A 21,479-nucleotide genomic window follows, 5' to 3' on the forward strand; every position below is an offset into this window, starting at 1 on the left:
AAAATGGGGAGGCCATTTGGCTTCAATAGTTAATTGATACAAGAATCTCATCCAGACGTTTCTTGAAAGGAGCCAAGGTATTGGCTTCAAAAACATTGCTATGTAAAGTAGTTCCATACTTGCACAATCCTTTGGGGAAAAGAAGCAAATCCATGTATTTTTTCACTTGTGTCCTCTGGTTCATGTTTCACTGTTCATTTTAAAGGAATCTGCTGGGTACACTTGGAGGATTCTGAATTTGTATCTGGCACCCTTATAGTCTTTGTCCAAGACTAAAACAGTCCACATCCTTTAGATGGTCAGTGAAGAAAATTCCCTTAAACCCTAGAATGTATCTGGACTTATTTCAGATTGGTAATATCTTTTCTATAACATACTGACCAAAACTGTACACAATATTCTAGATGCGGCCTTACTAGTGTGTTATACAATTTTAATAAAAACCCTTTATTTACATTCTTAGATTTTAAATATATATTATAAGATTTTGTCTTTTAAATTGTTTTTTCACATTGCTTTGTAGATGTAAGTGATGAGTCAACGTAAATAACTAGCACAAACATTCTGTAAGTAGCCTCTTATATGTCAGTCTTTCCCATTACATAACATTTATAGTTTTGTATCCGCAAGCAATACCCTGCAATTGTCTACATTAAATATCATTTGCCAGGAGTGTGACCAGTCAAATTGCAAAATCTTTTAAAATTTAATTTGCAGCTTTTATAGTGTTTGTTAATTCTCCTAATTTGGCATCATCTAAATCTTGACAAGTTTATTAACTATACTAGAACCCACAACATTAATATATAAGAAAGAACATTGGTCCTAGTACAGTTGTCCTGAATGCATACCACATGTAGTCTGAGATTTACTCTTATAATGAACTTTATCAAAAGTCTTCTGAAAATCTAAATACTCTATATGCCCTGAACCTGAACAAGTTGGTAAGTATCTATATTCATGTTGAGTATTAACAAAGATATGTCCATAAAAGTAATCCTCTAGTTCTAATAATTGCTACTTTAACTGTATATTTCAAATCAGACTTATTGGTTTATAATTGCCTGAATCGGTTTTTGCATCCTTTTCACATTAGGGTTTATTGGTCGAGAGAGACACGGTCATATGCCTTCTCCAAATCCACAGAACATATGGATTGACTGGATTAGCATAGTCCCACGCACCCTCAAGCAACTGCGCCAGGGAGAAGAGTTGGTCCACTGCTCCACGGCCAGGACGGAATTCACATTGTTCCTCCTGGATCTGAGACTCAACTACCAGGCGGAGTCTCCTTTCCAGTACCCTGGCATTGGCTTTCCCAGGGAGCCTGAGGAGTGTGATGCCCCTATAGTTGGAACACACCCTCTTCTCCCCCTTCTTAAATATAGGGACCACCACCCCAGTCTGCCAGTACAAGGGTACTTTACCCGCCTTCCATGCAACATTGAAGAGGTGCGTTAGCCACACTACCCCAACAGTGTCCAGTGCTTCCAACATCTCTGGTCGGATCTCATCCACCCCGACAGCTTTTCCACTACGGAGTCCTCGGACCACCATAGCGACTTCGACCACAGTGATGGGCCCCCCCGCATCAGATATGTCTGTCACTGGCTCCTGATAAGAGGGCATGTCCACCGGGTTGAGGAGTTCCTGAAAGTGTTCCTTCCACCACTCAACAATGTCCCCAGAAGAGGTCAGTACATCCCCATTCCTGCTTTGCACAGCCTGGGCGAGGAGGGCCCTCCTGAGACGCTGAACGGTTTGCCAGAACAACTTGGAGGCCATCCGATAGTCTTTCTCCATGGCTTCTCCAAACTCCAAACTTACATGACCATATGACCGTGTCTCTCGGCATGTGATGTGGGAGGTGCTGCAGGAATATGGGGTATCGGGACTGCGTTTGTGTGCTATTCGGTACCTATATGCAGTGAGTGCTGTGACTGAATTCTTGGCATTAAGTCAAAGTCATTCACTGTGGGCATTGGACTCCTGTTTGTGCTGTTCATGGACAGGATAGCAAGGCGCAGCCGAGGATGTGAGGGTGTCCAGTTGGGGGGACTAAGGGTGGCATCTCTGCTATTTGCAGATGATGTTATCCTTTTGGCATCATCTGACTGTGACCTTCGGCGTGCACTTGAGCGATTCGCTGCCGAGTTTGAAGCGGCTGGGATGAGAACCAGCACCTCCAAGACTGAGGTCATGGTTCTCTCCCAGAAAAGAGTTGATAACTCTCTCCAGGTGAGGGGGGAACAGCTGCCCTTAGTGGAGGAGTTTAGGGATCCACGGCTGAAACGTTGTGTTCTCCTACCTATTAACAAACCTATTACTTGTTCATAAAGAGGTGTTCTTTTTCTCCCAGTTAGTGTTTTAAACCCTAACAGCATTCTTTTAATCTAAATAGTATTCTTTGAATTGGACAAATGTCCAGAGCATTCTTAGGAGCAGTTATGTTTAACTACTGTTTAAGTTCTGAATGTGCTGAATATGAGCAGCTGTATGCAAGTCTACACACTTATACAAGAAAGGGGAATGAGAAATTATCTTAACAGCCCCACTGGAAAAATGGTCAAAATGTGATTGAATAACTCTTTCCTATGTCTTGTACATTGGAAATACACATAATTATTTTTGCATTAGGTGCGATTTATTGATTACAAAAAAATTACAAGTTCTAATCATTTAGCACACTACGACAAAGGCAAATGTAACCACTCCTGTCCCGTAGGGATGGCAGAGATTTTAATCCTGGAAACATAGTGAATGACTGATTCAAATAAAATCAAGAGTTTTGGAAGGATAGAAAACCCATAAGAGACAGTGGCCACTCAGATCCCAAAGTCAATATTTTTTATGATGTAGCAGGTGGTAGAAAGTTTACCTGAATATTTATTGTTTTCAAAAAGTGAAAGATATTTAATGGAACATATATACTCCTCACTTTTTACATTTTCACATGAGATAACCTTGGAGTAGCTAAGCATGGATTGAAATTGCTCTTTGTAGACATAACACTTACTGTGTGAAAAAGGACAGTCTCCTCTTTGTTTGTTAGCTCTATGGTAATTGCTGACTTGTTGTGTGTGATATTGCCAATGTCATTCCATCTGCAAATAGAAGATAACACATTCTTTGCATTCCACTAGCACTTTACATTTCACCCATGGTAATACCTCTCATAGAATTGTTAATTAATAAATATAAATGACTTCATAAGGTCATCTGTGTAATATATCAATGTTTACAGTTTGTATGCACCTTGGTGCAAAAGTTATCTTTTAAATGGTTAGCAGCTACTTCTGTATATAACAAAATAATTCAAAGGACATTACCAAATACAAACAGAAAAGAATGTACTCTTTTTTTTAGAAATTAAGTAACATTCAGTAGCAAAGGTAGAAACTAAAAATATCCTTAAATAATTGAAAATGCTTTTGTGAATCTTTGTTTTTACCTATATACAATGGTTGATCTTCCATTTCTGTGTTTGACAAACACCCCCATAAAAGAAACTCCAAGATAAATGTCACTGGCAAAGTTATCCTGGAAAATAAAATATACAGTAGTCCATCACGTATTAAGACATTAAGCATTGACCAAAGTGTTTGTATTACACTAGCAACACCCACAATGGTAGGCTGATGAAAAAGGCTATGCCTTTAAATACTAGCAAGCATTAAAAAAATAGTCTGCCTGGTTTAATTAACTCAACCAATGTATCAGCAATTGACTATTCCAAATGTTGGCACCTGTTAAGGATGATTCATTAGACTTCATTAGACTGGGGGATAGGACCAATGGACTCCATTTACATGGCAGAGAGCGGTCACAAGAAACTTAAACTCACCTGGGCTCAATTTGGAATATCCTACCAAAAGTGAGTACTTGTCTAGATTTGATATTTCAGTATTTTCATTTTAATTACACATAAAAACATTTGTTCCACTTTGGCATAGAATAACACCGTGCAGCTCATTGACAAAACATCCCATAGAAAAGTATTTCTATTTGAGTTTGTAGCATAAATTGAGAAAAAATCCAAAGGTGGTGAATGCTATCTGAAGGCACTGTGAAAAGATCCCTGTCATTTCCAGTTCTGCTTCTGTATCTATAAATATCACAGATGTAAACTGGTATCGAAAATATTATCAATAACACAACAGCAAAAGCAGTGCAGCAAGGGTACATAGTAAAGGCATGTGCCTATAAGGGTAGTCTACAAGCCTTTTTGAGGATCCTATTTTATTTCTGAGGCTGGATGTGGGAACTCAGACATCAGCTTAAGAACCACAGCTTTTTATCAACAGTATGTAAAAAATGAACAAAGTACCTTAGCAGTAAAGCTTTCTTGCCCAAAACCTTCAAGCCTCTCCACTTCTTTAATATACAGGAGCTCTGCTTCTGCAGGTGGCATTCGGCTAAAGCAGAAACAAAGAGGTAAAAAAGAGCAACTGCTGATCATTAAGACACAGCAGCGAAAGGAAAACCTATTTGTAATTGCTGTTGTTCTTTCTTGATGGAGAACCATTTTCAGGAGTAGTATGATATTAATAAAATCACAAAAGACTTTGTTACTGTAAGATCATTTCTGTATCTTTCAGAATTGGAGAGATGTATATGCAAAGGAGGTATTTTTATTTGCACCACCCTGCTTCCTAATTTATATCAATGATTCTGGCATAGCTGGTAAGCACATTTTCAGATGAAACCATCTGAAGGCTTTGTGGAACATGCTACCCAACCCATGGTGTTGAAGCCAATATACCCAGACTCCATTCAAGAAAGATATGGATGAGCTACAGTACTTGAATCAATCAGCTACTTACTACAGACTAGATGGGCCAATTGGCCAGCTTTCTTTCATAACTGTTATGTTGCTCGACAGAGTATGCAAATATAGAAGAAAAAAATAAATTTCAGGTTGTGTATGGAACATTTTTAGCATGTTATTAAATTTTGCATTTAACAGTGCCCAGCTGATTGTCCTACACTAAACATCAGAATCTGACATCTAAGATAATCCCTTTTTTAGCCTTATCTAACATAAGCTCTAGTTAAGCTCCTCCAGGGTAATGAGAGAAGCTGTAAGATTATGCCACTTCTTCAGTCTAAGCCTCATTTCTAGATCAGAGGATCAAACATGCAAAATGGTATGTAGGATTTTCTCTTGTTTGCACTCATGTTGTAAAATATGCCAGTATTTCTATGAAGAAACAAAGCAGAGGCAATCCCTCATATTTTGTATCTCAAATATCCATCAATTTCACTTTTAAAACTAAAAATATCACAGAATATTCTGCCACAGAATGAAATTGAATTCCTTCACATGGGCCTACCAGTGACTCTTGTGTTCTTCAGCAACTTTCTGAGTCAGCTCTTCTAGTACTTCTTCATCTTGGGTCCATTTCTGAAATAAACACAATGTAGACTGTCGGAACGCATGGCACCCTTTAGAAGCCCAAAACAAACATAATACAAAACTCAAGATTGTAATACATAGAACTATAACCTCTAATTACAAATGTGCTGTACTACGGTACTCCAGAAAAATAATTTTAAACCTCAGATTAAACATTTTTGACAGTGCAGAAGGACTCGTTTGCCTTGAGAAAACAGCCTTTTGGCAGAGGTTTTCCTTCTGCCCCCCTCCCTCATACTGCAGGGCCTCCTTGTTATATTTGTTTCTGTCAGACAAGTATGCAGCAGTTCTGGTGAGATAATAAGAGAAGGCAGAATACGTGCCTTCAGGCAGCCACACACCTGCGAGGGTCTGTCTCGACTCAGACGAGCATTCAAGGTGAAGAACTGACATTCTTGCAAGTTACAGTGGGTGCAAATCAAACCTTTCCCTAACCTCTCTGTTTTTATACCTTCTTAGCATGACAAAAAGTCATAAAATGCTTGAGCCCTGTTGACACAGCCTAGAGGTGTTTCTCTTTTAAAAAAAATGAAAGGTGTGACAAGGTTCAGCCACTCTCAGGGGAGACAGGTTTTCTTTAAATCGCTTAATTTGCCATTTGCTTGATTGCAGGTATACTTCTTGGGGCTCTAATACCCTTCATAACAGAAGTGGAATGATTGACTAGGAACGTTTTAACCAGTAGCACTGGAGGACAGACATAAGTTCTTGCTAATGATTATTCAAGTACCTTGGGCTCTTTGTTTTCTGTGTTTATTTTCAAATTACCTATCTTCCTCCTTACCCTTAAATGGTAATGAACAGTTATTCAGTCTTCACTGAATCTTCTCAATCTATCAGGAAGCATCAATGTTCTTTCTCAATTTAGAATGATTGGCTAATTATTAAATACAATGATTTTAAATGCTGTACTTGCACTTATTCTATATATGCATCTATATTCTGTTTGAACTTATTCAGGCAAAAATAAACCAGCACCAACAGAAAATCCACTCTGGGCTTAATTGTGAAACTGCAAAACTAATGTGCAAGTTAAATGGGCTCTATGTTATTAGCAATTAGTGTTACCTGTAAACTCCTTGAGGGACTTATTAGGTAAAACACTCAGCAGCTCTCTGTGGTTTTAATTGAAAATCACAATAACGCATTGTATTTGAAGGCTGTTTTTACTCTGTTTATTTTGTAAGTTACCCAGATAAGTACAACAGGTAAACGAATAATTAAGTAACAAAATAACCTTTGAAAGGCCAAGTGAACATAACACCAGAAAAACATTTTATGCAAGAGTGATGTGAGTGTGAAGGGTCAAAACTGAAAATACAAACATATTACTAGAAAAAAAATAGAAGCAACAGTAAGGTTGTCATTTGTGAACTTATGCAACCACTCGTTTGAATCAAAGTATTCATAATTTCATTTGCAATTGTGATAATCAAATTATACAATAATACCTTGATTGACACCATAATCCAAAACATCTTTTATTTTTTTACAGATTTTTATGCATCTTATTTAACCTCTTGTTTAGACTTGATAAAAAGATACAGTACTAATCTGTTTTTAAGGTTTGAGGATAACTATACACTGGATCTCTATACTACAGTACATTATGCAATTATGGTTTAAACAGTGTTTATCTATACCCATCTATATCTATGTATTTATGAAGATAAACAGCTTTTCCTTAAGATAGTATTTCCTTGTGAATTAAGTCAAACTTGAAATTATGGACCCAATTGCTAATGAATTATCCTTACCACTGGAAAGAGCACATACTCCCTGAGGAAATCCTGGGACTGGAAATGGTTGAAGTCTCCAAAATCAGCTGGAGAAAAATGAATGTTTCAAAATGAGAGGTAAGGACTGTTGAAACAATAATTATCAATTGATAATGACCATTATTATCTTTCTTTCCACAATCACTTACAAATGATTCACATGTATAGCCTCCACCATGGGACTTGCAGGCATACTTTATTCTGACTTATATCATCAGTGAATAGGCAGGTATGAACACCACTTTGTAAATAATAAAAAATTAAATGTAAGCCTGTCTGCTTGTTAGTAGCTAAGTGATCCATGAAAAGCCAGAGTATTGACTTCAAAAACATTTCTGGGCAGCCTATTCCAGACTCCCACAACCCTTTACTCTTGTGTAAAATCTAGTGTTGTAGTCAAGACCACCTAGTCCGAGTCTAGCCCGAGACCACAGGGGGTCGAGTCCGAGACAAGACCGAGTCCGGGAAGAGGTTAGTGGGGGGTGAGTCCAAGACAAGACCTAAGTAATGTGCGTCTAACTCAAGACCCATTTGCAAATAGTTATATAATGCCATCATCATTAATGTGCCAAACGTCAAGTGTAAGCACAAACATTCTAAACAGTAACAAAACTGGCAATCAGCTCATATATCAAGTATAACTCATTAAATTATTGGCCTAGGCTCATGTTGGTTTAAACAATATGACAAGTTCAGTATAGTAGCTGAAATGAATGGAAAATCTTCCCCATGGTCTCAGTTATTGAGGTATTGAAAATTTTGCACACTCTGCAGTATGTATTTTTTTCAGTGTCTTTTTGCAGATGAAATTTTTGTGGTTCACATACAGAATGGAATTATTGACGATGTAGATGACATTTTTGGCATAGTGATGTGTAGTCTACTGTACAGACAACATCCTGTAAAAAAAGTGGTGCCTTGGACAATGGACAATCATTGGTTATTATTGGATGCCTATGATGCACTCATAATGTTAATCAAGTGGCAGAAATACATTTATAAGATGGAGCAGCGAAATAGGCTACAACAGACGTACATGTGTTCTATTTTTTTAAAAATATTTATTTAAAATATTCTATTTTTTGTATTCCAATACTGTTTTTGGCTCTCTTCCCTTCAGTACCTACATGACACCACTTGACCAGATCATCCAACACCATTGAACGTCTTATGTTACAATGATGACACTCTGATTTACAAGCAGACTGAGGCAGACACAAATCTATGTTTGACTGCTCTTACATGCTGCTTATCAGATATTAAAATCACAACCTCATGTTTGAAATATTATAATGGTGTCCTGCTTGTACCTGTGTAACTGCGCCTTTCCCTTTTCCAAGCTTCTCAAGATTGGACAATGAACTGCTTGCTGGTGCTTCTAAGCAGGCCACCTGCATGGTTAAATCTTGGCTGCTAGACTCTTACAGATCCATGCTTCACATGAATATCATTTCTGTTCAAGCCTTCTTGAACTGACTAACAGTGTCACATAGGTTTGAATTCAAAATCCTTCTCCTGAAGTACAAAGTGCTAATCAGTCAGTGTGCTTCTCACCTCAAAAGTTTGCCGAACTATACGGAGATACAGTATTCTGCTCCCTTTTTACAGCTCTGCACTTTAAATTCAGGCTTGCCACATTTCACAATGAGAAGACACCATGCACTAGGTGATGGTCGTTTTTATTGAAATGTGCTTAAATGTGCTGAGTTAAATACTCTACCTGAGGCCATACAAACATCCCCGTCTCTATCTTCAAAAAACGTTTGAAAATACATGTGAAACAGCACTTCAGGGTAAGGTTTCCTAACTTGTAATACAGAAATGCTGTCTTTCCGTCTCAACACATTCGTCCTAACCATAGACTATTGATTTGTTACCTCTACTGTGAAGCACTTTGAGATGTCTTCACACGAAAGGGTCTACATAAAATATTTTATCAAGATAATTACTCCCCAATCGGTCTAAATGATAGAAAATAAGAAAAACTTTAAAGTTTTACATAGATGCAGAATATAAAACCTTTGATGAGTCAGTATTTTTTCGAAATACAAAGCAGTGTTACATGCAAATTTTTAAATACATTATTGGTTTTCAATTTATTACAATCTATTTCGAAGTACTGCAAAGCTCTGACCACAACTAGACAACAATTAGACAACAATCTTGCAATTAATTTATGAAGATATATACTTAAAACTTACCTTGTACTGCTAAACCAGCCAGTCTAATACCTTGCTCAACCGTACACTGAAGACGTCCATCAAGAACTTCCTTTTTAACTTGGAGGTAATACTGATACCTAAAGATAAAAAGCAAAATGATTCAAAGTATTGCTTTGAAAACTCTGGCACATACATTTCAAATGGCTAGAGGTATAATTGAAGACTTTATCAATAATTATGTAGTTGTGAGTGATGAAAAAATATATTTATTATTTTTATGTTCAGACATGTATAGTATGTTTCTATCTTTAAGTGTTAATAATAAACACTAGTCTAGTTCAATATGAGCTAAACATTAATATTTGGTATAACAAATTAAGCCTGCTTAAATGGTTATGGTTACTCATCATTTTGTGAGCACAGTGACATTTTTATTCAATGCACATGCAAACAGTTGCAAAAACCAGCAAACTTTACTGTTTAGATTAAGCCTGACCTAAGTTTCTTTTTGCTGATATAAGAAGCTTGTTTAGATGAAAAAGATAAAGTGTTTAATATCCACATTAACTAGAGTTATTCTTTAATTATTTTATTCCGTTATTTTCACTGTACTGTCATCCATCCATTTTCTAACTGCTATGGGCATAAGGCAGGATACACATCCTGGCTGGAAAACCAGTCCATTGCAAGGCACTGGAAAGAACAGACACAGACAAAACGTGTGTTTCCAAATAACCTGCTAGTATGTCTTTGTACTGTGGGATGAATACAGAGCACCCAGAGAAACCACATGCGAACATGGGGAGAACATACAATCTCCAGGCACATAGCATTAGTATTGTAAGACAGCAAACTTATTTTATTAATCAATTAGGTACATCTTTCTAAATATACAGTCATTGGACTCCCACAGCCATGTTTTGAAATATTCTCCTCAGCCAGCTCATATTCTTGCATATGTTTTTGGATTTCATGGAAATGTAACGGTTTTCAGAGAAAATTCCAAATAAATCAATGGGAAAGAGCAGAATTTATACAAGAAGTCAACACATCTTTTTACAAGGGTCTATTTGTGCGAGATCTCCTTCAAGGAATACAATTACTGGCAGTACTATTCATTAGTTGGGAGCCGAATTCTTTTGAAGGAGTGGCTGCATGGCCTTCACTGTCTTCACTGAAGAATAGAGCTTCTAAAATTAAAACTGCTAAATAAACAATTCTGTGTAACTGTCTTTGTTTGGAGAGCTCATTCCGTAAACCCATTGTAAATAATGAATTAGATCTTTCAATTAAATGTTGCCAAATGGAAATAAGAGTAAAACTAGCCTGAAAAATTGAAAGTTAAAAACAAAATGTGCGCGTGGGGCAGGGGGATCATTGTTACTAAACAAGTGTTCTTAGTCAGAGCAGCCTTAATAGCATATTCTAAAAAAAGATCTGTCTTGTGGAGGAGGGAGGGGACTGCAGCTTGAAAATCATACAATGCTACTTACTAGCTTGAAACAAAATAACGACCTATGTTTTGTTTTATCCTTCTATCCCCATCTCTTCACAGTATTTAAATTTAAACTTCTTAAGTGTATTTCCTATTCACTGTGAATTTTCATATGCTTAGAAAAATATACTTAAAAAAATAATAAAACATTTCAATGATGCACAAAAGCTAGGCTTTAGTATAAAATAGTATTGCTGGTCTACTGGTAATGACAAGCATCTAAATACAGAACTCTTAATAGAAAACTATTTACAAATGCAAGAACTGAAATAACAGGTACACTGTACTTAAAATAGTGTTATCTCAGCATTTTAAGGCTGTATCTGAGGACTGGAGCAAATCTTCAGTGTGTGCCTGTTTAAAAACTCAACAGTAATACGTTTTAGCAAACCTATATCAAATGTTGAAATGAAAACACTTATACTTGCTCAATGATACTAATGCACTTAAGCAGGATCCACGCACACAATTAAATTCACTTAAAAGATCGTAGTTCCATATTTCTTGCAACCATACCCATACCCTACTTATTACGTTAGTACCTATATTGGAACTTCTAAAACGTTTAGAAAGTGTGGAATGTTTTTCTTAAATAATAATGATTATTGATAGATAATCATTTAATCACAATTACATAGATGGTCCATAAATTGTGACCTATTTATCATTACCCTTTTTATCAACTCAAAACATCTTGGCACATGATTTTTACTACGTTATCTGTATTAATTTAAAAAAAACTTGAAGCCAACTTAAAATATACACATTCCTTATTGAAAATAAAGTCTCAAAACTATGTCTTTAAGACCAGGTTGAAAATAACAAATACCTCAGTCTGAAGAGGCTGTGAAATTCCAAGCTGAGAAATAGCTGATAAGTAATGGAGATAAGACCCATGACAGTCCCATGTGGAAAACATGGAAGAATTACAAACTCACTTAAGTATCTGTCTCTTTACATAGAACTTATTTGTACTCATCTGATTACTACATGAAGGTATGACTGCCTGCATACACATGAGAACAGCACCGCTCTTGCCAATAAATGTACCTGAAGCTCACAAACACTCAACAACGTCAATGAAATACACTGATATTGCCTATCACTAAATTTGATCAAAAATCCATCTCTTAACATTCAAAGGAAAGAGGATGAACAGTAAATGAGGGAAAATACGCAATGTTCAGTGACAAAGTTAAAAATTACAAGAACCCTGTCTTCCTTGATCACGTTGGATTTCCTTCCTGGTAGCACTTTTTCCACAAAGGCCTAGAGATCAGGCTCTGATGATTGTAACACTACACATTGTAAGGTCAGGTGACAATTCTGAATGAATTCAGAATTCTCTGTGAAAGTGTGGCTGGCAGACCTTGGGACTACCTCCAAGATAAGCCTTAGTCACATAACTAGAGCAAAGACATAATGCCTATAACGGTCTAAACCATTTCATGTTTAAGTGACATATTAAAAACAACAAAATATATATTTTTCAGATGTTTTAAATTGGGCTCCTGTGATGTACAAATACAAGTTCAAGTTAAAGTAGGTATACATATGCATCATTATTCAGCTACACAGACAACTAAAAATTCCTCCTTAGGGGCAGAAATACTGGTTACAATATACTGTATATATCTATACCTCTATAGCAGTGGTTCTTAACATAGGGTGCACACACTCCCTGGAGGTGTGAAATGTCTTTTCTGACATGTCTTATAATTTTTTAGAAGATAAATCTTCAAAAACAAATTAATCACAGGCACATCAATACGACTCCTTTGTTTCATCAAACTCTCATATTTTAAGGTAATAATAATAAGTCCTTACACAAATAGCATTTTTCTGGACACTCCCACCTGGATGATGTGTGATGATGAGTGATGAAGCCAATTCATACATGGGGATTATTAGGAGGCCATGATTGGTATATGCCCATGGGAAATTTAGTCAGGATGCCGGCGTTACACCCCTACTCTTTTTGAGAAATGCCATGGGATTTTTAATGACCACAGAGACCTCAGTTTTCATGTCTCATCCGAAAGACGGTGCCTTTTTACAGTACAGTGTCCCCATCACTATACTGGGGCATTAGAACCCACACAGACCACAGGGTGAGCGCCCCCTGGTGGCCCCACTAACACCTCTTCCAGCAGAAACCTTAGTTTTCCAGGAGGTCTCCCATCCAGGTACTGGCCAGGTTCACACCTGCTTAGCTTCAGTCGGTTGCCAGTTGTGGGTTGCAGGGTGACATGGCTGCTGGTTAAGGTAAACTTAAAAGTGTGTCATTTTTCATGTATTCATAATTTTACTGCAAAATTCAAATAAATACAGTATATAATTCTAACTTTTTAATTCAATCGTTATGATATATTTTATGTTTAAAGAACTGACTTACTTCAACATTTTTTTATGAATTGATCATATTTTGAGAACCAAAGGGGTGCAGGCTACAGTAAAGGTCAACAATCAAAGCACTATGTCATAGCACATGTAAAAGAAGCAAAGTGAATAGCCAGCACATCAAACATCAATACACCCGCGCAGCTAATGCAGAAATTTCTTTTTTTTGTGAGTCAGTGCTCCTCCTCTGCACGATTGTCAGACATGGTATCACACAACTGAGACACTAGTGTTAGAATTAGAATTAATTACATACCAGGACAATCACCCAGTGGTGTCTATATTGGTTGCGCTTTGTGCATCGGACAAAGTTCACCACAGAGGTTTAAATGAACTGTACTGAAAACCACAACCCACAAAAATGCAGTGCTGATGAATCACTGGTTTTTAAATCCGAGTAAATGAAGAAAACAAATGAAATGACACAGGGCCAAAAAACCTCAAGGATTTGAAGACGCATTTTATCATGAAAATGTATACTTAGCATGAAAAGAATCTTGGTCGTCTATTTGTGGTTGTTTATAGAAAATAGATATGAGATATAAAATATATTTTGGATATGGATTAAATGTTTTGTGGTGTCATTTTTATGATTCACCAATACACCCTTGCTAATCCTTCATGCCATTGGTATGTTGGTGGCAGGACTAAATAAGAACACCTTTGCTCACTGTCTGGGGTGTTCACAGTCAAAAGGTTTCAAAAAAGACATTACAGACAAAATCAGACAAATATAAGCCATGTCCTGGGAGATCACAGGTTGGGAAACTTTGTCAATATTAACACATCATCATATTTCCTCTTTGTAATCATTTTTAAAAGGCCAGTCCCACTGCAGCAGAAAGTCTTGGCTACTAATGACAGCCTCATTGAATGCACTACATTAATCAAGTATTGGGATCAGACTCACTGTGCTTTCTTACCATAAGGTATAAGGAAAGGCTTATGTTTTTAATATTTTATTTTGAAAAAGGACAATATTTTTTCCCCTTAATTTCTCTGACAATTCTCTGACTTTCTCCGTTGTACTGCGTTTCTTCTGCCTTCATCCTCCTTTAATATTCAGCAGCAAAAAAGTTGATTTCAAGTAACTCTAATAATCTTTTCACAGATTTGTGCAACTACAAGATGAATAGAAACTACTAGATAATTAAATGTACAACATGTATTTTAAACAGGGGATACCAGACAAAAATTAAGAACCAACATAATATCAGAGGGCGCTGGGCCACCACATGCAGCCAGTAAGGACCTGTATGTGCCGTAACAGAGAGTGTAGCAGTGCTGCTTAAAATACACATCTCTATACCCGTGTAGTTCATGAAGGAGAAGGCGCATAACCATCACATCATATAGTATCAATATACCCATGAAATGTGTCTGGAACTCAGCTGAAGGGTTGTAGAAAGTCAAATCAAATAACGCCTGGTCGATGAAGGTGGAAATCACAGTCTCGGGCATCATTCCAGAATATCCCATAAAAGCTTTCTTGAGTAAAGATACGGTGACTAAGGCCAAGAAATAACATTGGTGTTACTGCTCATATGTTGACCAGCATTTCAGCAACAGTTAGCAACAACATAGGATGTAGTTTGGCGATATTTATGAGGTGAAAGAATTATGTTTTGACAATATGTTGCACATGTGGATCAAACATCAAGCCTGAACCAAATATTACCCTCAGGTTTTTCAGGTTTTACTGAAGCACAAGTACAGTACCATCCACAGACAGGGATATTGCATTGACTTTATAAAAGTTGATGGGGTGCTGATAAGCATGACCAGTCTTGTCACAGTTTAGATGAAGGAGGTTTTGAGTCATCCGTGTTTTTTTCAGAGATGCAATTAGAGAGAACACAGAGAGCCACATCAGTGTCAAGTTTGGTATGACCATAGATTTTAGTATCATTGGCACAGAAGTGCTTATTTTGGCCATGTTATTTGAAACGTTGACCAAATGGGAACATGTAAATGTTGAAAATACCGGTACCGAGCCCTGAGGAACACCAAACTTAATAAGTCCAATTCTGGAGCTAAATCCACCAAGTGGGAGACAGTGACAGCAATCACTGAGGTACTGTAAGACTGAACCATTTAAGAGCAGTGTCAGAAACTTCAAACAGTCTCAAGATGAGTAAGTTTTGCCTTAGTTCCCTCAGAGATCCATTCCCTTGGACACCACTGATCATAAAACATCATTAATAAACAGTGCTCTTGCCAAATGACCCAGTACAATTATCCTTATTTTAAAGATACCACCTTTTTCCTCTTGTAGCCATGCTAAACATAATTATAAGCAACCTGGCCTGTCCAACATTTTTATACATGACCCTAAGCATGATATTTGCTTAATGAATGCATGAGCCACACCTGTGTGGACCCCTTTGTTTTCAAAATACACGGTGCCTCTTATTCACTCAAATGTTTCTGTTTTTTGGTGTACTACCTATATTCTCAGTGCATGAATTAAACAGAACATTGTATATTCAGAAAGATTTTTGCGGTTATGCTGTTGACATATTTGGTACTTAAAATAAGTGTGCATTTTCTTTTCTAAATCAGGTTTTTGATGCAGTTAATGGTAAGCATACATTGGTGAGATAGTATTTTATCTCCCACAATTCACACTTTTATATTTGAGATAAGAGTTAGCCATGTATTGTTCAGAATTGTTTGGCTGCCTCAATCACATTAAGGGGGATCAAACTGTACAAATCCAGGATGTTTCTAAGCCAGTGTCTTAATTCTTGTGTTCTCACTTTGTTTTCACATATTCAGACAGCACACAGACCACGGCCTACATGTTCGCACATGCACCTTTGGTCTTGTTCGAGCCTGCAATGAGGCACATTGTTTACTGGAAATACTTTTAACAATAGTACCTCATACAGATTTTAAAGAGGAAAAAAACAGTAAAAGGAAATTCCAAAGGCCAGCAAACTGTGGTCTTAAACTGTTGTGAAAAAGGGAAGTATTATTCAAGTAATATGATAAAGCTAATATAGTACATTTGTCATGTAAAATTAGAAAGAGAAGAAAAAACAATGACAAAAAAGAAAGGCTAATGAAAAACATTGAAACCTGACATGTATATTTTCCCCTTCCTTCAGAAGATGAATTGATTAGTAAATTACAGAGATGAACAGATATATAAATTACCGGGTAAACTGTATTTATAATAGCAGGGCACAATATAATGTAAGTTGTTTTAAAAGGCGGGATTCAATTTTCTAACCCATAAAATGATACAGGTATGTGATCCGGGTTAATTCTAGTAAATACCCTATAGCCATAGGATTCGTGATTAACTAAGTGAATGGCATTTCATTTTAAACACAGCTACATTCACTAGAAATACAAAGACAAGTACACATTAATCTAATCAATATTATCTTTAAACGTGAAAACCAAAAACTGAACATATAACTTGCTTTTTACTAATTTTTAGTCAAAACTATACATCACTCTACATAGGTACAGAGCCTTGCAACAGTAGTCAGACCCTTCCCACAGTTTTCACGTTATGTTGAAAGGTTGCCATGACACGTGAAGTAGCAGTACATATTTACTATATATAAACCTCATCTACCCATTCAAAACAAAACAAGAAATATATATATATAACTTGAGTCCTATTATTAAAGTAAAAAATGTATGTTGTAAAATGGGACATCATAAGAAAGACCTCATTACTTTTGAGAGAAATTATTGACTGTATGCAACTGAGAAATTTAATGTAGTCTTATTATGACAGAAGCTTGGTTTGGGTAAGTTGTTTTATTTTTTATGCATTTTTAATTGTGGGGCAAAAAAATCCTTTTGTACATTTTTTTAAAGAAAATGATATATACACTAAAATCACATGGAACAAAACCTAACTGGATAGTTTTGACAGTAGAATTCCAATTGTTCAGACTATATATATATAACTATTTTCTTCTTATAGTCCAAAGGGATTTTACAAAATTTTAAAAATAGTATCTTGTTTAATTTTTTTTCTACAATGTGGATGAACTAATCTGTATGAATGGTCTCAATAAGGCTGTATTCAGACTTGTGTTATAACACATTCCAATTTACTATCTAACCTCTTGCATCAGATATGCACCATAAAACAGAATAGAAACAATATCTTAACAACTGCAGGAAAATCATTTTGATAAAGAGAGCTATGGCATTATAATCAAAAGGTTTTTCTTTATTATTTAACTGTGTACAATTCATAAATGTTTTCTAAATTATCATTTGTCAAATTGCTACTGTACATAGCCCTGTGGTTCATATTGCCATAAACATCATTGAACTATTTAAAAGATAATTGCCTTTGGCTATATAAACAAATAATTTAACAAAGAAGGAAGCATAGTTCAAAAGAATTTCAAAATATTCATTACTTTAGTTACTTGTCACTTTGTTTCCTAGGATACATGTGTAATAAAGGAATAAGCTCATCTTAAGACATTAAGAATTGCACATAAACAGCTCTACAATATGTTGAGGACATTTGTCCTTTTGGGATATTTGGAACAGTATTGTGTACTCATCTCCACTTGTGGAGTGTTTACAAGTGTGAAATCAACACTATAGCAAGGACGAAGGTGTAAATGAATCACACACACTTGAATTAACTTCAAAGGAAATGTGTTTGACCTAGTTTCCCCCAGACTTGTGAACATATCAACCCAACACTTTAAACTGCCTCTTTTTTTTCAAGTAAACCAGGTGTCAAAATGCTTTTCTACATCAAGATGGACCTGTGCTCTACATTTAAAAACTTACAAAAAATGAGAGGACAGGAAAGGCTGGTAAATTTATCTTTAGGCCTGGAAATCAAAAGGCTTAACCTTATTTTAAGTATCAGTGTATAAAACAACAAGCACAAGGCAGTTCTCCCTAAAATAGTTTTTACACTTCGTCATAACTAAACCACAGGGTGCAGAATTCATTTACATGTGTACTGTTTTTCATGCGAGTTGAAGTTTTTATAGTTTTTTTTCTTTGTCTTTAGGCATCGATTGTTTTAATAATTTTCTAAAATAGGAAATCTAACAAAACACCAAAAACTTCCTCAAAATCAGAAATTGTATTTCTTTTCTTTACCAGTATCATAAAAATTAGTCTAAATTTACTAATGGTTGTTCTCAACAGTAACAAGCTTTTCCTACCACAGCTGCTCTGATCTTTATCCTAGTTTTTTTGGAGGATTTGAGTTTTTTTTGGAGTGAAAAGGTATTGTCTCAGAGTAGCTGATGCCACAGACTGGCACTGGGGGGTGTCAAAGATAAGACAGAGAAACAGGCCTTTAACACTTCAGCACACAGGAATTTTGCATCTTCCTACGCTGCAACTGATGCCAAAATTCTTTTGAGATTTCCAACCGCACAAGGGCCTCAACACAAACGCTTCTTTTAAACTTCCACAGCGCTCCTGATTGTCCTCCTACCCAAGCGCAACTTTTAACTTCATACACTCTGGCTGAGGAAGCAATTCCTGGAATTTTTGCCAGCCTGCACCTGAGAACCTGTGTGGGTTTAGATTTATGAGGAAGGTTTCATTTAATGCAAATATTCACTGTCTGGTTTAAGATTTTTTTAAACTATTTAACTTACATGTTTACTCAAAGCAAAAATGACAAATATTTCAACAAGCATGTACAAGCTCATCATATCATAAAGATATGTTTGACAGCAAAAGCAAAAGACTTATTTTATTCTTTCAACTTTCACTCCATATTTAAAAATGATAAAATGCTGTATGCACTCATGTAGTGATAAAGTTTCAAGGTCTGTTCACAAAAGGAAAACTAAAACTAGTTCTAATACTTAAGTATTTTTATCTATTGCCTTTATACATCTTATTATAGTCATACAACACATGAAGTTGGCTTTCCTTCCAAAAGAACCCACACTAATATTAACGTGACCTGCCAAAAGTAAATAAACAGATGCTCTTCTGTAAGAACAATCTCAGAGTACTACCACAAATTTTTTCAAAAAATATTTCTATAACAATAACAGAAGTCCCCCATATTGCAGACTGTTGTAGTAAAAGCAGATTTTCCACTATGCAATTTTCTTGATGAAACTAGCCAAGAATCTCAAAAAACACCATTGCACTTGATCTTTTGAGAAGCATTACTCTTTTAGCTTTGCTGTTAATGCTTTATTGTTGACCTACATATCTCTTTCAGCAAAGAGGTGACCCTCAATGAGGTGTGAAGGCCCTGGATCACTGGTCCTGCCGAAAAACAGTGGCAATGATGGCATACTCCAGAAACTCAACATGAGTCTTTTAAATACACTAGAAATCTCATTAAGCAACGTCAACTCCCAAACACCTTTGTCCTTGTCACATTAACTCACAGTCTTCTATATCCTGTTCCCATAGAATCTTAATATTTTTCACAATTAGGTAGAATCACTAAATTTCCAGAGCCAGGTTAATCTCCATCTCCAGTCTCCTGTCTTTATTAATAAAGTACCAATAGCATTGATTATACACTGAACAAAAAGACTCAAACCATTTAAAAAACAAATTGACAAACACAGGCACCAATGGCATAAACGAATATTAAGAAATGACAGTTCATTTGCTTGTAGAAAATAGTTTAAAAGGTAATGACTGTGAACATCCATAAAAAAACCTGATCACTTTAAACAATCCCCCATCCCACCCCCACCCAAAAACCATGTTAAAAGGAACGCAGACTTTTAAAAAAAATCTATAAAACACAACTCAATTTCCCATTTCAAAAAAAGGATTTATAAAAGCCAAATCATATCCTGATTCTTTTTAATTATAATTTTAAGAAACATCAGAAAGCGAGAATCATATATTGCTCAGGTGCAAAAAGCTTTGAACATTACCTTGCTGGTGGACACATACTCCACATTCTAGGAATTAACTAAAGCAGCATATTTCAAAATAGAAAGTTTTTTCCATCTCACTTAAAAACAGCAGTGTTAAGAAACATAACTCCTCCTCTCTGAACTCATGTTGCTGTACATCTGCCATTGTTTATGCCTTGATGATAAAAGCAATTAATTGCCAACGCACCTTGTGACCTCCTGCTCGAGTCTGGAGACATTTGGCACGTAAAACATCACACCAAAGAAAAGAAGAGGCTCATTGCCAAATTTGTCCAGCTGCTTCTTGAGGGCTTTCTCCAGCTCCACCCATCTTTGGAGCTGTGATTTACTGTGGAACCACAAGCCAAAATAGTGTGTCTGAAAAAGCAAAGCAAAAAAAGGACAGATCAAAATCATTTGCTCAGCCCAAGGTGGGGGAGGGGGTTAAAAACAAAGACACTTGCTGTGTTTCTAACTAGAGGTGCAGGAACCACCCAAGTGTGGTTTATTATGTTTCTGTCAAAACAAAAAGGTAAATTATCACAGTTCTTATGCAACTTAGACATGCAAATGTCCTCTATGTAGTGCAATGCCTTATAAATAAATGTTTTGGATATAGCAGAGGTTTCATTCCAACATTTTAGAGGGAAGGTAACCTCTGACCCATGACCTCAGACTCATGCCACTGACAATTTTCTGTTTAGTGCCAGTGTTTGCACATCCTTCCACTCATGTCCTCAGTCATGGTGTCTGGGGTTATGATTCTCTAAAACCCAAAAATGAGAATAAGGCTTTAATCCCCTCATACTGAATCATGCAAATGTATCAGGTTGATGGGTGTTGTCTACATCTCCTGAATGAATATGTTGGCCTTCTAGATATTTTCAAATATTTTATCTTGAACATTTATATAAATAAGCTGTATATATAAAATAAACAGGGTAACAAAAATAGAAACATGGTACTTCCATGTGTCTTTTACCTTCTATAATGGTATAAATTAGCATCGGGAATTTCCTCAGGAAAAATACTGGGGAAGAAGGGAGAAATACTGAGGCTGCGCCTCCTTAAAATGTCCTGGAATGTCATCATCACACTAAACAGCTATTGCTAGCTGCTCTGGTAAGCAATACTGTGTGAACCGTATTTTACTGCATTACCGTGTGGTAAACAATCCCATATAACATATCTTACTTCTGGTGCTCAACCGTCCTTAAACATACATTTAATTATTGCATAACTGGCACTGCATTTTTGAATTCACTTGAACATGTACAGGCTTTTGATTAGGCTAAAATAAACAAAATCAATCTCTCAGATTTCGCTTCAAGGTCACTTTCAAACTCTGTACTCCAAGGAGTTGAACATTTCACTTGTGAC

General features: G+C 36.2%; 1 protein-coding gene across 2 annotated transcripts in view; it reads right to left on the bottom strand.

The window, feature by feature from the left end:
* The window catches only part of LOC148675170 (tyrosine-protein phosphatase non-receptor type 14-like), a 99,193-nt gene that overhangs the window by 26,422 nt on the left and 51,292 nt on the right, over positions 1-21,479 (bottom strand). The window contains exons 3-9 of one of the 2 annotated variants that reach the window (XM_088626230.1): positions 20,308-20,477; positions 9,396-9,493; positions 7,174-7,241; positions 5,334-5,404; positions 4,328-4,415; positions 3,452-3,540; positions 3,017-3,104 (exon numbers count right to left, since the gene is read on the bottom strand). In XM_088626230.1, the coding sequence (XP_088482356.1) occupies positions 3,017-3,104; positions 3,452-3,540; positions 4,328-4,415; positions 5,334-5,404; positions 7,174-7,241; positions 9,396-9,493; positions 20,308-20,477 (672 nt within the window). The remainder of the gene's footprint in view (positions 1-3,016; positions 3,105-3,451; positions 3,541-4,327; positions 4,416-5,333; positions 5,405-7,173; positions 7,242-9,395; positions 9,494-20,307; positions 20,478-21,479) is intronic. The other variant, XM_088626231.1, reaches the window with a different exon arrangement.

This window comes from Lepisosteus platostomus, chromosome 3 (assembly GCF_059453375.1).
Source record: "Lepisosteus platostomus isolate fLepPlt1 chromosome 3, fLepPlt1.hap1, whole genome shotgun sequence".
Taxonomy (NCBI): Eukaryota; Metazoa; Chordata; class Actinopteri; order Semionotiformes; family Lepisosteidae; genus Lepisosteus; species Lepisosteus platostomus.